This window comes from Tursiops truncatus, chromosome 4 (assembly GCF_011762595.2).
Source record: "Tursiops truncatus isolate mTurTru1 chromosome 4, mTurTru1.mat.Y, whole genome shotgun sequence".
NCBI classification, from domain to species: domain Eukaryota; kingdom Metazoa; phylum Chordata; class Mammalia; order Artiodactyla; family Delphinidae; genus Tursiops; species Tursiops truncatus.
The window spans coordinates 138,845,735-138,862,345 of NC_047037.1; the positions used below are offsets into that span (position 1 = coordinate 138,845,735).

General features: G+C 46.1%; 1 protein-coding gene across 1 annotated transcript in view; it reads right to left on the reverse strand.

Moving 5' to 3' along the window:
• Positions 1-16,611, reverse strand: part of LOC101316279 (cell adhesion molecule DSCAM) — a 527,322-nt gene that overhangs the window by 18,568 nt on the left and 492,143 nt on the right. Inside the window, exons 14-15 of the mRNA XM_073804653.1 lie at positions 16,097-16,173; positions 5,297-5,367 (exon numbers count right to left, since the gene is read on the reverse strand). Coding sequence (XP_073660754.1) covers positions 5,297-5,367; positions 16,097-16,173 — 148 coding nt within the window. The remainder of the gene's footprint in view (positions 1-5,296; positions 5,368-16,096; positions 16,174-16,611) is intronic.

Genomic DNA, 16,611 nt, shown 5'->3' on the forward strand with positions numbered 1-16,611 from the left:
TAATAAAACTGCAGAAAATCTGACTCTAGAACCAATTGATTAGTTCATAAAAGAAATGTAAATTTTGTAATTTTTTCATAGCCTAAGGATTAAGCAAGAGTTTAAAAATTAAGTAAAATTAATTTCAAGGCAACCCTTTTGAATCTCAACTGACTTAGGAAAGAAAGATGTCGACTTACTACTCCAGTTATGCTAAGGTTAAGTTTACAATTTGGAAAGAAAGTGGTAGCAGGTAAAATGTACAGGTTACCTATTTTCTTTAACCTTCGTGGGGTTGGGTAACATTTATAACATGAGGCTGGAAGGAGTTGGAAGAGGAAATAATAGTTTTTGAACCTTTCCATGTACAAGTGCAATATCATCATTCAACGTACTTTAGCTCATCAATTGCTTCGAAGCCCGGCAGGCAAAGTCAGATTGCCAAGGTAGGTAGGGGTCCTTTGACAGTCACGAGCCCTCAGTTCTTGGGCAAACCCCTGCAACCCGAGGAGGTTGTACAGAACTGGGTATACCCAGCACACAGATCCAACAGTATAATACATGTAGGAATTGAGCAGAGAGCCTGGCAGAGAGCAAATGCTCAGGAAGACAGGTTTCCCAGGAATCCCAGCCAGGAAATACCAGTGCTAGAAGGTGCTCCTTTCCAGTGGGGTATTCCTTTCCCTGGAGGAAGAGGGATTTGGATGTAGAAGTGGCGTCTGCCGTTTATTAAATCATTGCTATGAAGATGACTGGCAATAAGGCAGTTTTGTTTTTAAATGACTAAGCCATTTTCCCATTGTAAGAGCTCTTCTCTGAAACATATACTAGATTGTAATGATGCCTCAATTACTTGGAATTATTGGGGATTGTGGAGGTGTGGTGATCTAGTTAAAAGTATCCTTTAGATTTCTAAAATTTAATTAAATCCCCAAATACCCAGTGTTCATATTTTATGGAAATCACGTGTCTTCTGCAATGTTATTCATTCTAAATAAAATCTCAGTCAGAGAGGATGACACTGAAGGGCAGGAAAGTGGCAAAATCATTCTTAGGATTTTTATCCGGAGTCAGTTTGTTTTCAGCAATGCAATATTTAAGCAGTGGACAATTTCATATTTTCAGGATAGCCTATGGCTCTAAAAGATTTCTCATTCAAAACAAAACAAAATAAAACATTTACGTCAATAGGAAAAAAAGTCTCTGCCTTAAATTGCATACTCTGGGTAAATGTTTTGCGATATCTATAGTAATGAAATATTCCAAACTCTGAAAGTTTTATTTAATGAGCATATGTAAATAGCCTTCAAACTGTCCTCAATTTGCATAAAATGGGATCGGTTGATTCTGAGACTGACCAGAAGAGAAGGTGACAGGGACTGTCAAAAGAGACTGGGTCGTTCTGTCAGTGTTTTTATACTTAGGCGACAGACTAAAATCTGAATTTTCTGAAAAACCAAAGAATTCTCATTTAGTTTTACAGTTTTCAGGTACTTGATTAAATACGTGGTTATCAGTAATCCGTAGCCTTCAATATTCTTTCTGATTTTGAATAACCCCCACAGAAACATGCAGTAAATTGTATTTACTTATGCAAAAGGCTTGTGCAAACTTTCTGTTTTTCAAGGGGTGTGGAAGGAGAGCTAGGAATTGAACTTTTATTATCATTTGCCTAATTTTTATTTTACTTAGAACTCTTGCTTTATCTCTTGAGTTCTTGTTAAGGTACTGCTTAGCAACTTTAAGTAACTCAAAATATGTAAAATTATGGAAAAGCCCTTTCTAAGTCTTCATATTCCATAATATAGACAAGTTAATATGGTCCCGATTCTTAGGCATCTTCCTGTGGGCTTACATTTAAGTGATGTTCGGATGCCCATTTCCTCTAAAATGTATCACACTTTTACTGGATTATTACTACCATTTATTTTGCAATCAATTAGAGTAGAAACCCACGTGCAGAATGGCTGGTCTATCTGGGACACTGAATGTGGGTATAGTGGTCCACCACTGTACGCTCCGGAGTATTGTACTGTAGCATGAATTAGACTCTGGCCATCTTACAGCCTGGTTTTGGGAGATCCTAAAATCTAGGGGGTCTTCTCCACAGCAGTTTCTGAAAGACATGTGCTTCAGAGGCTAGCGTGACATAAGCACTTGTTATTCACATATGCACTCATTCATTCATTCATTCATACAAACCTGCCAGCCACGAGGATCAAGGATATATAAGACCCTCCCTGTCTCCAAGGAGCTCACAAAACAGCAGAAGAGATGCGACAAAATGGACGGTAGAAAGCGTGTGACAGGGACCTCATGGAGCTATCTCCCAGAATCATGGGTAACGCAAAGGGCCGAACAATTAATTTGGAGATTTACACATCTTCACCGAGGGAGTCAGGCAGGACCAGAGCACTGAGTAAGCAGGACGGGACAGGTGGGTGGTGGAGAGGGCATGCTACAAACATTGAGAGCAGCAATGACAGTTGAGGAGAGAAGAGGACAGCAGGGTCCCCTAGAACTGGGGGAGGAGAGGGTGGTAAACCTGAGACAGGATGCTGCAGCCTGATGCTGGTGGCTGGGCTGTCCTCTGGGGTTTGGTCTATAGCCAGTAAGGCATGTGTCACCTCTGGCGGACTTGAAAATTTAAACACTTGAAACTTTTCTTTGGTGAAAGAAATAACCAAGTTAAGCAGGAAAAGTTGTTAATTTCGTTCACTAGAAGGTGTATGTTATAAAAGTGTTGCTTGTACAGGGATAATTAAACACATTTAACTTCTGTCTCTGATGTTATGAAATGTCCCCCAAGCTGCCCCTGACCTTTAAGAGGTTTAGTGTCTAAATGGCTATATTCCCACCCAAAGCCTGGAGCTGCTCTTCCCTCTGTCTCATGTTTCTTCATTGAGCGCATCTTTTACTTCTGATGAGTTTTCTTGTGACCCTCAACGAGTTTCTGCCTCAGTCCCCCTAATATTTCCATCCTGGCTGACAGATGTGTGGCCCCCTCCTGGGGCTAACACAATTTCTTCCTCTTTCTTTACTTCTTTCTCCTTTCCTATTAGCCTCTTTACACAAAATGTAAATCTGGGACTTTAACGCCATAAAATAAAGGCATATTTTATGTAACATATCATACTTTGGATTACCTAGACTCGCATACAGTTTGGTTGAATCAGTGACACACTTTCATGACGCAATCAGGCCAGTGTGAGATGACAGCCAATCAACGGGCAGCCCCTACTCCACTCAGTGGTACCCACATCCTTTTCTGCAGCCTGCTACCCTGTGAGAAATCACGGTTCCGTGAATAGGACGGCAAAACCAGTTCACAGTCTCGTGGAGGTGAGGCCTCCTTTCAATAGCCCACGACTTGTTCATCCTTTTGACATTCAGAAGAAATTTAACTGCAACCTATGACTTTTCCTGCTGCTTTTCTATGGAGACAGAAAGGATGCAGTGGCTTTTAACGCCTCTGAAGTTTCTATTTTTAGTTATAAGAGCTCTGGGGACAGACACCTCTCTCCTGCAGGATACAGAAAGCTCTAGGGGCCACCGTAATAGCTTTTCAGTGGCAAAAGGCAAGAGAATGCGGAGGGCTGGTGGAGGAAACTTCCCAGTCTTTAACACAAGACAGAGTGAGTCAGCATTCCATTTGCCCAGTGGCTGGGCTGCGTGTGGGGCTGTGGCTTGCTGAGTGCCTTTTATCGCGCAATGTGTGATGCTCACAGCTGGCGGATGTGCTCACAAAGACGAATGGCCCCCTCCCCACCTGGCTCGGCCTGCCCTGTCTGAGCAGCTGAACAGTTGCGGTGTGTTGCCCGCTGGAATCACAGCTCAGTGGCCGGGCTGTGAAAAGACAGCACAAAGGGGCTTGCTGCCCTACTGTGTGTTAACATCCAAGGTGATGTCCACCCCAACCTTGAAAATCCTTTTTTTTTTGTTATAGAAGCTTCTCATTTTATGAAAGAGCTGATGCTAGAAGGAAAAAACCCAACAAGTGGTACAATGAATGAGGTTTTTAATGGGACCGAGAGGTGGGCAGATTGAAGACCTCACTGTGGCTCTTACCTTCCTCTCTGAGTGAGAACACAGAAAAAATGGCAAGGAAGGAGGTAAGAAGAGAACATGTGTGATGAGAGAAACCCAGAAGTGGAAAAGTAAGTGCAACTTTGCAGACGTTCTGACCCAGGAACAGCATTCTAGATAAAATGGAATTTGGGCTAAGGCACTTGGCTCCAAGACCACATGAAGGGGTGACTAATTCTCAAGCAGGTTCACCCACCACGTCAGTGACTTCAAGATCCCTGGGGCAGCACTGCCTAGTGTGCTGGTTTGTGATGAGCTTGGGCCAGAAAATCAATCAACACTGTTTCCTTCACTGAGGAAGTTTTGCTAAGAAAAACATGTCTGCCGGAGGAAACAGCATGCTGAATGGTGTGCTTGCTTGCATTGTGGCTCACGCTTTCTCTCCCAGCGGCTGGCAATGAGCCCTCAGCTCACCAGCAGCCAGTCTGCATCTGCTGGCCATGCTGGAGGGACCACTGCCTGGGATGGCAGCTGGCCCAACGCCGCCCCCCTTCCCTGGGTGTGTGTGAGGCCACCGCTAGCTAGGGGCACAGCAAGGACCTCTGTTCTCCCTGCCACTTGGTGGGCTGTCTACCACACCATGATTTGCCATTTAGGAAAAGCGGGGATGAATTAACAAGTGCGGTCATGCACGTCCGTTTCCCGATTTGCGAGTGGAGAGCAGCGCTTAGGACACAATCACGATTCAAAGACTAAAAATAAGGCTCCCAAACTTCACTCTCTGTAGATACAGAAGTTGCTGTAAATGTATTCAAATGTGGATACAAATACTGGATTGTAATAAAAGGACTTTTAATCTAACTCTGTCACATAAAAGTTTCATATGTATAAATTTGCTGTACACCTGAAACTAACACAACATTTTAAATCAACCATACTCCAATAGAAAATAAAATTAAAAAAAAGGACGGGCTTCCCTGGTGGCGTAATGGTTGAGAGTCCGCCTGCCGATGCAGGGGACACGGGTTCGTATCCCGGGCTGGGAAGATACCACATGCCACGGAGCGGCTGAGTCCGTGAGCCATGGCCGCTGAGCCTGCATGTCCGGAGCCTATGCTCCGCAATGGGAGAGGCCACAGCAGTGAGAGGCCCGCGTACCACAAAAAAAAAAAAAAGAAAAAAAAGGCATCACAAGGCATGATGCCTTGGCATCATAACACTTAACATGAGTGAAGTACTCTCCACCCTCCATGGAAAAAGTGCCAAGAAGACAAGTGTTTGCTGAGTTTACCTTCCAGGTGACCCTGATGCTCTGGGATGAGATGGGTTCCAGGCGAACTTCCTGAGGTGGACCGTCGGGAGCTGTAAAGACCAAAACCCACAGACCGGTTAGAGACAGGTTCCAGAGCGAACAGGAACCCACACAATAATACGCAGGCCCAGAAGACAGGTCACAGCAGCTTTAGTGGGAAAACCAATTTTGCAGAGTCACTGCATACAACGTTTACCTCGTGCTCACTCGCTCCTAGAAAAAATAGATTTCGTATTCTTCCTCACCTTGTCCTTGACAACTTGATGAATAAACTTCTCAAGTTAATAGACCCGTAAAACAGGAAGTTGTAAAACAACATTTCTTTGATAAAACTCTATAGTGGCTGCTGAAGACCCCTCTCCTTCCTTTGGAAGTTTTGTTTAGTGACGTGCATTGGGGCCCCTCAGGATGCTCAGAACTACTTAGGGAAGAGAAAAAAAGGCTTCTGAGTCTCTTTGATGGCTTTAGTTCTCCACACTTTCCAATGGGAAACTCTTATTAACCTGGGGCTGCAGCCACAGAGGACAGACACAGTGGAAGAGTAAAACAAAGCATGCAACTCACTCCAAACTATTTTCAGTGGTTGCAGGGGGGCCACTTAACCTCCCAGGGACAGTCAACCACTAGGTACTAGGGATGTACCCTGTACTATGTACACAGCGTGGAACTTAGAGAGAGGAGACATCCTTCTCCAGCAAGAGTCTGTAATCAGAACACCGGGCCGCGCACACAGAGAGGAAGACGTGGATACAACACAGCACATACTCAAGTGTCTTCGGAGAAATGGAAGCAGACAGTAACCCAGGGGTCAGCAGGGAGAGACCCCATTGGGTGATCACATATTGTCTGAAGGACAGTTTTTCAATCCGTGCTGAGCTACAAAAGGGCCAATTCTGTGGATGTGGAGATGCCAGGAGGACTGGAGATGAGAAATCAGGAATGGCGAACGGAAACCAACCTGAAGGGTTTGGAAGTGAGAGGAAGGGGAAAGAGAAGGGTTGTTTTAGGGGAGATGTGAGAGCAAGGGAAACATGTTTTCTGTTTGTCAGAGAAAGAAGTTTTGAGTGACACCACAGTGCAGTTGCTAAGCTAGTGGCTGTTTGAGTCTTTCTGCCTGAGTTCAAATTCTTGCTCCCTCGCTTAGTAGCTGGGTGTTTTTTTCCAGGTTACTTCATTTTTCTGTGCCTCAGTTTCCTTCTCTGTATAATGGGACAATACAACTTATGTCAGGATTGTTATGAAAACAGTGTGCTCAGAACACATACGCAGTAATGATGATTATTATTCTCACTGGGTGTTTTTACAGGGGGAGTTGGAGAAACAGCCAAAAGAAAAGTTACACTCGAAGGGACAATGTCCCAGCAGAGAAGCGAGAGGACAGAAGCAGGAGGGGAGGTGGTGGGGAGAGGGGGGCGTAGGGGCCAGAGCCGCTGGGATGGGAGGAAGAGGAAGCAAGAAGGAGCTTCGGCAGACGTACTGGGGAGGGAAGCAAGGTGAGCAAAGACACAGGTATGCTCGCTGCTTGCAGGGAGCAGGTTCAAGCAAAGTCAGGGGAGAGTAGAAGGCACCAGGAACGCGGTAGAGGCTTGCATTGTTGCTGTGGCCTGTGCAAAGGAGTGTGCCCTGCACGTGAGGGCACTGACCCACCGGCGGGGGGGATTTCACCGATGAGGATACTGTGCAATGCAGCCAGTGGTCCGGTCCCATTGCAGGGCTTTACAAGACCTCTGATGGCTGCAGGAGAAACGTCGCTGGGTGGATTGGGGATAAACAGTGACCACGGGAGAGAAGTAGCGGATGCTGGAATTGTTACTAAGTAGAGTAATAAAACCTGAGGGCTGCTCCCCCACACGAAGGAAGAAAGGTGGGGGGCAATTCCACAGTCGGGGCTGGTGGGACTGGGGGGGAACGGTAACATGAGGGTGAAGAGAGGAAGCCGAGTTTCCACAAAAGACGATTCATTACATTTGAGAAGTATGAATTTGAAGGGAAGTGGGGACATTGTACTGAGGCGTCTGCTCAGCTGCTGGAAATGTTTACAAGAACCAGGGAGAGAATCAGGTCAGCAGGCTGCTCCCTTCTGCCCGCACGGCATCCGCAGTCTAGCGAAGCCCTCCCTGAAATCGACTCTCAATGGCTCTGCTCTCTGCTCTCCCTGTCTCTCTCCTCACTGGGGACATAGCCTCTGCCCCTGATACCCTGCTCCAGACCAGCATCTACGCCTGGCCCAGGTGTCAATTTTGTTCCTAAACATTAATTCTGGTCTTCACTTTACCTCTTTAAAGGGGACATGGGCCCAGCTCAAGCTTCAAACTTCTCGCCCCTCACACTAACTTTGCCCCTCTCTGTGTCCTGCCTTCCTCTGCAGGTGTCTGTTCTGCGCACCCCACCTCCACGCACCCTATGTCCCAACCAGGCCCAATATCTCAGGGGAACCTAAACATACCTGCCCCCGGGCAGATCGGAGCCTGTCTTTTGCCTCCATCAGTTTCCTGCCCGTACCCACAAGCCCCCGCCTCAGCCTGGGGACAGTCTTTCCCTCTTTTCCCAACAGACTTGAAGCTGTGTGGCCTCAGGAACCCAGTCCAGAGAGAGTCCTTGCTGAAGCTCAGAGCACACTTCTCCCTCCCCAGCAGGGCACAGGGTAGTTAGTTTTCTAGAGGTCCTGCAGCCTCTTGGATTTATCGATTCTCCAGGTGAAAAGGCTGTGCCAGCACTGAAGCTAATTTCTGGAACAGTAACCCAGGGAGAGGCTGGCATCCAGCTAATTGTGATCATTGTTATGCGTCTGCACCACATTTCTGCTCACAGGGTCAAGCCCTTTATGCAGGAACATTTCAGTAACAGATCAAGGAAAGCACGTGGAACAGATTTCCCTCACACACCGAGAGTTCTGTGGTCAGCGAGAAGCATGTGGTTCATCCATTAAAATCCTTGAAAAATTACGTTGAGGTCTGACGGCTATACTGATGCTTGATTATTTTAATTTAATTATGCTAAATCACATTGAACAAGGAACCTGCCCGCTAGAAATCGAAGGCACTGTTGGGGCCCCATCCATTCCACATCCTTTGGCCTTTGCTGCAGCCTTTTCAGGGGCATGGCAGGCAATAGTCACAGCCTTCATTTTCTTGTTGAGACATATTCATAATTATAAACAAAGGTACTAGGAGAGTGTTTAAAAAATGTCCTGATTCTATCAGAAAACATACAGTGTGAACTGGGTTTTTCAGTCTGGTCTGGTATTTTATGAAGGTCCCTGTGTAGTGGTGGAGGGACAGTCCCTGACTCTAGGACAGACATGACTATTTGTAAGAACACAAAACCTTTTTTACTTAGCCTATAAATACTTCTGTGATTTGTTAGTAATTCATTTATTAGTCTGCTTGGTCTCTGAAGTGAATGCACTCAGACCTCCCCTCTCTTAAAAATAAAGTGATAGAAACTATATTAAAGACAGAGACTAAAAGAATGTAAGCCATATACTCACAATGGCACGGTGCCCAGTATAATTAGGAAGAGTTTCTGTTTGGGTGCTGAAATTTCTACTCTAAGTTTCTGAAACATTATAAGACAAACCCTTTAAAAATGATATTAAAAATGAGTCTGCTTCGAGAATTTTAGTGCTTTCCTTACAACTCCTGTGCAGTAATTTTTTTTCATGGATCCTCATCTCATTGCAGAAGGACGATTTCTGTAAACTTAGAATCCAAGGCAGATTGAATTCCCAATGCTGACATGTTGAAGATCAACCACTAGGCCTCCATTGATTTAACTAAATTTGAAAATTGTGTTGACATTTGACATTTAAACATTTATTTAATGCTCTTGAATTGAAGCTGTACTATAAATAGAAAGCATGGTTTTTTCTTCTTTTTTTAAAGCAGAATATTTAGCACTTTTCCTGTGGGAAGAGAAGGCTAGAGGTAAGAATTAATGATGAATGTGATTTTCCCAAATACATAATTTCTGCATGTCTACAGAAGCCAAAACTATTCAGTCTGTAAAAGAATAATAAATGAAGACTATAATTTACAGTTCCTAATTTTGTTTCTAGGCAAGGCAACTTCTGTTAATTCTGTTTGGCTGAAAATACAGGGATGACAGACCCTTCCTAACTGTCAAACCCGAGACGGTCCTCTATCCTTTCCAAGCAGGGAAGGAACGCCGAGACTCAAGCCTCAACACTCCCCTCTGCCCGCAAATTATTCTCTCCTCCGCGTATTGGTCTCCTGGCTTCGCCCAGAGGCTTGGGGCTCAGTTGCTTATGGGGCTGTGATGAGCCACCCCAGTGGGAGGCACTCCCATACTTCTATCTGATTCCTCTTGGGGAATTTACTGAGGGCCTACCGTGTGCCAGGTCCAAAATTGGGCAGAGACTGGGCAAAAATGGGCAAAAAAAGGGACTGATGGAAAACTTCATGATCTACAACCACATGCTCATCTCTGACAGAAGCAGTGTGGGGAATTCCCTGGCAGTCCAGTGGTTAGGACTCGGTGCTCTCATTTCCACGAGTTCAATACCTGGATGGGGAACTAAGATGCCACAAGCCATGCAGCGCGGCAAAAAAAAAAAAAAAAAAAAAGAGCCTGGGTGAACAGAATGTGCAGAGTATTCTTTGCTGGACACAGGAGACCAAGAGAGAGTTCAGCAAAAATCAAAATAAAACCAAGAACAGTTGACCCCTAGATGGGGAAAGGATGAATTCATTTAATGATTATTTATCAACTAAATAGCTTATTCATTTAAACTGTTATTTATTTAACATCTGTTATGTGCCAAATGCTGTTCTGGGTGTCTGGGACACAGCAGTGAACAAAACAGACGACTATTCCTGCCTTTGTGGGAGGGACCAAAACTATAGACCCTAAACAAAATAAATCAGCAAATTATATGGTATGCTGATGGTATAGAGTCTATTTTCTAAAAAGGAGAGTGTGAAGGGAGGGAGGGGACCAAGCGTGCCTGAGCTGGTGTGGGGACTGACATTTAAATGGTGGTGGGGGTCAGGGTAAGACTCATTGAGAAGATGCAACTGAGGAAAGACCTGACAGAAGTATGCGGCGGGGGGCGGGGAAGGACATTCCAAACCATTCCAGAATAATTCCAGAATATTTCAGAACATGCCAGGATAGCTGGCAGGAATACACGGAGCAAGCATGAGGAACAGGAAAGGGGGCAGTGATCTATCTAGGCTTAATTTCCAGCGTCTCTAAATGGACGCTGGAGCAGAACGACGATTACAGAAGCAGGTGGTTGAAGGCTCGGGTATCGGGCAATCTTGGTTCTCGGCCGGCAGACCCTGTGCAGTGGACTCTCTCCTTGAAGGGCACAGATGATGCCACACGGGGCCCCAGTGGGCCGCTCTATTCACGTGTCTATTGTGCGCCGATGCCTTTTATCCCTAAGCCCTCAGCACATCCCCTTGCCGCAGCCTCCAGCTCAGCACACAGGAGACTCTCCTTCTAGATCAGAGCTGCCACTCTGAATGTGATGAAAGATGATGCAAAGCCTGTTCACTCAGTCCCGGACTCGAAGGAAGCCCACCAGCTCCCTGTGGTAAAACCCTTCGCTAATTCTGACCTTCCGTCTCCGATGCGTCTGAAAATTCAGCAGTTATTCAACACTGAATTTTGCCCCGCGTCACTGAACATTCACGTTCTAGGGGCGGAGTCCTCATGAAAATGGTGACGGGATCAGCCACCCACAACTCGGTCACAGGCACTAAGTGACACGTGACCTTCGGGGCACAGCTGCCAATGGGGAAGCCGGTCATGGGTGAGGGTCAGCTGCGGACGTCACATGAGGATCACTGTCAAAGAAACCTGGCCAGTCAGTGCTCTTCTGATCCATTAGGAGCTAATCTCCTTAATGCTTGACCTTGTCTCCACTTTCTCTCTCGACTTCTCCTCTCTGGGGGGGGGGGGGCTAAGTGTTGCTGAGGTGGGTCGGGAGGTGTGCTAGACATTGATCTGTGCTCCGGGGCTATCTCCCAAGGTCAAGTGTATCAGAGGGTCTGTTAATACGTTTGTGAGTCTCACTTGGAAATAACCACACTGTTGTGCACTTGGAACCATGCTGTTTTCCAACATTAGCTGAGGCTGCTACATGAGTGGCGGTGATTCCTTCTCTCAGCTTTGCGATGGATGACACAACAGAAATCCAAACCTGAATTCCCATCGTGGCAAGACCCAAGTTAGGGATCTGGAAACTGTTTCTGTAAAGGGACAGATCCTAAAGATTTAGGCTTGGGCTTCCCTGGTGGCGCAAGTGGTCGGGAGTCCGCCTGCCGATGCAGGGGACACGTGTTCGTGCCCCGGTCCGGGAAGATCCCACATGCCGTGGAGCGGCTGGGCCCGTGAGCCATGGCCGCTGAGCTTGCGCGTCCGGAGACTGTTGCTCCGCAACGGGAGAAGCCACAACAGTGAGAGGCCCGCGTACCGCAAAAAAAAAAAAAAAAAAAAAAAAAAAAAGATTTAGGCTTTGCAAGCTACATGCAGTGTCTGTGGCATATCCTTCTTCCTTTTTTTTTCTTTTTATAACGCAAAAACTTCTTAGCATGAACGTTGTAAGTGGAATTTACATGGGTTGTAGTTCGCTGAACGCTTAACTGCAAGAAGGACGGATGCTGGTTAATTGGGACCTATGGTTAGCCTAAAGGGTAACTGCTACCTCCCCAGCTCCAGCCGCTAGCCGGGATGCCTCCCGTGGTCCTAGTTAGAGCTCCGATGGGTGCGCCTTCTCTCTCCTGCCTCCCTCTTTATCCGCCTTCCAGACCTGCCCTGTTGCCTTTCTCTACTTTTCTCTCTTCATGACGCCATTCAAAATTTCAGTGTGGTTTTAATCCTCCATATATTTTCCTCACCCCCCCCATACACTGCTCATTGTGTGTATTTCTAAGACAGTCCTGTAAGGCAGGTTTAAGGACGTTTCATCCACATATACTGAGCCGTCTCCTTGTGTCAGACACACATGAGGGGTACAAACATGAGTGGCCCATGGTCCCTTGGAGAAATGATGGCTCAAAGGCTGTTGTCAGAAAGAATTCTACTTGGTGCACTAACATCATCCCGGAGACTGGAAAAGGTACCGCACTAGGGGAGATGTTTCGCCTGCTTTCAAAGGAAGAGCACAGAAAAGTAGGCGTAGACCTTGAAGGGCTTCCAGACAGGGGCAGGTGCAGCTCACACACGGAGGAGGGGGCAGGAAGGGGGCTCATCGCTGATCTGGCCACAGGGAGTCCAGTGTAGCTTCAAGGTAGTGATAGGGTGGGGAAGACCCAGGCCTATACCTCACAGGCTCATTTCCTCAGCAGGTAGGCAGTGAGAGGCATCCTCAGGTGCCCTAGACTTGGGCACTGCATTACCATAAAAACGAGTGGGTCTATGGCTTCCAGAAACTTCCATCTGGGGATTCTCACTGCTTAAATGATGACCTCATTTCTTCAGGGAAAGGGGGCAGTAAGGGCCGGAAAAAGTTCTCTTGAGATGGCTTCGGCTCCCTAAAAGATGTGCCTTTGGGGATCCTCGCCAGGAGGTGGCAGAAAGTATCTTTGGTCAGGAGAGCTGCCCTCTGTTTTACGTGAGTCACACATAAAAAAATGACTTTTTGATTTCAGTCATACAAACCTACACACCAGGACAAAGCCAAATTCTGCTTTGCGGCTTTCCTTTGCACAAGCCTGACCTTTCCTTGCATTCTCTCTTAGCTCATCTGAAGAGTAGATGAGGGGCTGTGGTGCTGCCAGAAGCCAGCACCCAGGTGAAACCCCAAAGGCCAGTCCAGGGTCCAAGCAGGGGGCTCTGCATCTGTCTGTCTGCAGAGATGCCTGGGAGTGGGCTGCACACTGGTGACCAGTGACCAGGAGCGGCTTTTCACCTGGCCTCCCGGCTGGAGAGAGAAGCGCTGCCATGGCAACTGCCAGCTTCAGGGAGATCACAGAGGAAATGACAGAATAAGCAACAGCAGCTGCATTGGTCATGGCGATGGGAAAAGCAGCACAAAATGCACCACCGGAAAAACATCGCTGCCTTGAGAAGGTTGTGGAGATGGGCAGAGTCGGAAAAGTGGCTAAAAGGAAGGAGAAGGCTCAGCCCTGAGCCCAAATTTTCATTTCGGGGCAGCTTATTCTCCCTAAATCCCCAGCATGATGAAATTCCAGGAAATTAGTGTGTTGTTTACATAAATATTTAAATAAGATTCTATTTTTGCAGGAGCCTATTAACACTCATTTCCTACTTATTTCTGAGCAATGCAATGTACTTTCAGAGACTGGGATTTTTTTTTCAATTATCCAACATGTTTGCGGCGAAGAGGAGAAAGGCATCATTATGTGCATTTTGCTGATGAGAAATCATGCAGTTTCCAAGGGTTAAAAGTGGCTCGCCCTCAGACTGGAGCATAACGCTACCCTATCTCCCATCCTTGAAAACAATTTTCAAGAACTGATGTGTTCTAGAGTTGAGAAATGAATACTCATCTGCAGTTCGGGAAAAAGAGTAATCGTTAACCTACTTCCTTGAGGACCATGTTGATTGTGCACAGCAAAGGGATTATATTTTTGCATTTGCTGTGATCCAGCAATCCTACTTCTTGGAATTTAACATAAAAAATAATGTTGCAAATGGGAAAAGATATATCACAAGGATGTTTATCACATTAGTATTTATGATAACGAGAAATTGAAGAGAAATGCAAATCAAAACTGCAGTGAGGTACCACCTCACCTCAGCCAGAATGGCCACCATCCAAAAGTCTACAAACAATAAATGCTGGAGAGAGTGTGGAGAAAAGGGAACCCTCCTACAGTGTTGGTGGGAATGTAAACTGGTGCAGCTACTATGGAGAACAGTATGGAGGTTCCTCAAAATAACTAAAAATAGAGCTACCATATGATCCAGCAATCCCACTCCTGGGAATATATCTGGAAAAGATGAAAACTCTAATTCGAAAAGATACACCCCGATATTCATAGCAGCACTATTCACAATAGCCAAGACATGGAACCAACCTAAATGTCCATCGACAGATGAATGGATAAAAAAGATGTGGTACATATGCACAATGGAATATTACTCAGCCATAGAAAAGAATGAAATAATGCCATTTGCAGCAACTTGGATGGACCTAGAGATTATCATACTAAGTGAAGTAAGTCAGACAGAGACAAATACGATATGATATCACTTATACGTGGAATCTAAAAAATGATACACATGAATTTATTTACAAAACAGGAACAGACACACAGACATAGAAAACAAACTTATGGCTACCAAAAAGGAAAGAGGGGGAGAGATAAATTAGGAGTTTGGGATTAACAGATACATACTACTGTACGTAAAACAGATAAGCAATAAGGACCTACTGTATAGCACAGGGCACTATTCTCAATATCTTGTCATAAATTATAATGGAAAAGAATCTGAAAGAGAATATGTATATATATATATACACACACACACACACACACACACACACACACACACACACACATATGTATAACTGAATCACTTTGCTGTACACCTGAAACTAACACAACATTGTACATCAACTATACTTCAATTAAAAAATAAACAACTGACATACCTAAAAACGTGGGGTTTGCTAAAGAAATGGTGGAAGGTAGAATTACATATTGTAGGAAAGTCCTCAAGAGATACAGAAGAGTGACATCTATGCAAAGTGCCGTTAATGAAGGTAACAGAGAAGCAGGTGGTGGGAAGGGAGTCAAGAACAACCCCCGTTGAAAGATGCAGCAACCTCTTGTGGAAGCTTAGACATTTGGGGGTGATCCCCCTACTCGTGGTGATTTTGGAACTAGGGGTCTGAGATCAAGCTTCCACCTTCCCTGCAGCAGTAGGGACTAGCTGGTTAGCTCTGACTGGGGGCAGGAAAAGAAAAGCTAGACACTCTTTTGACCCAAAGGATGAGCCAGGCCATGGTTCCTTACCTTTCCTTCCCCAGAGAAGCCCTAGGGCAGCTTGCATCCTCCTGTCCTGCCAGGAGATGGGTTGGCAGGCAGCGTGCACTGCCACTCCCTAATTGCTCAGTCCTCTGCGAACAGGTTATTGCCACCCCCGGCAACCATGAGTGAACCTCCCTGTTGAAAGGTGTGGGTCCCTGTGTGTCCGTGTGTGCATGTGTGGGTGAGCATGCACACGTGCGTGTGTGATGAATAATTTAGTGTGTGATATCAACATATTCATAGGTAGCGCCAGGTGGTAGGATTGTGTGAGCTGTTCTGTCTTCAAAAAGCCTATCTCTACCTTCCATGTCTTCAACACAATAAGAAATACTTTGTAATGGGAAAAAAGTGCGATACTCTTGATGACAGAGATAGTGATATTTCTAGTTAGTCAAATAACCTGTGCCTCCGTCTCCCCCCTCCCCACCCAGAGAATATTCTTGCCATTTCCTAGTTAAGGGACCCCCCCGTCCCCTGACTGCACAGCCACCTGAGCAAGACACAGGCTCACGGCTCTCCTGCCCATCTGGATTCCACGCAACCAGACAAAGGGATTGTAAGAACAGCGTGGTTCTTTAAATCTCACCAGCTTGTTAGCCTCATAGGGCTTTCTTTTAAGTCTTAGGTGTGAGAACCTTGACCTAGGTCCTGTTTGAAGAGCACTGCCTTCAAAGTAGGCGGCAGAGAGCCGTCTGTGTTTTTGATGGGGCGCAGAGCTATGGAGAGCAGTCATCAAAGCTGTGACCCTGCATTAACCACCTGAGTCCCGCGGGCCAGCTCCCACCTCTGGGCCCCCGCCGGTCAGACATACCTGCCTCGTCCGCGGTGATGGACAGCTCGTTGCTGGGCTCACTCTTGCCAATCCGGTTCTTGGCGTACATTCGGATGCTGTAGGTGGAGGAAGGGTGGATGTCAATGATGGTGGCCGAGTTCAGCTGAGGGGAAACATCTTTGGTTCTCTGAGCAGAATCCCAGGAGTCTTTGGGGTTTTGTTTTTCAAAAAAGAAGAGATAGAGATGTGAGTTTTTTCCCTCTGCCTTTGAAAGTTCCCAAGTAGGAATTTAAAAAAAAAAAACAAAAAAGGAAGAAGAAAAGAAAAAAAAGTGACAACTCAAAGTGAATTCTTAATGCAATGCTGCCAGTGTTCCCACGGGCTGGCCGTCAGAGGGGGTGTGACACCACACACCCGTTACCCACACTGAGGGGGACGGAGGCTGTGGGCAGCTGGGTCCAGGGAGTTTTGTCCAAGGCAACACAACAGACCTCCTGGCAGAAATCGCAGAGGAAAATAGAAGTGGGGGGAGCTCATGCCAGTAAAGTGAAAAA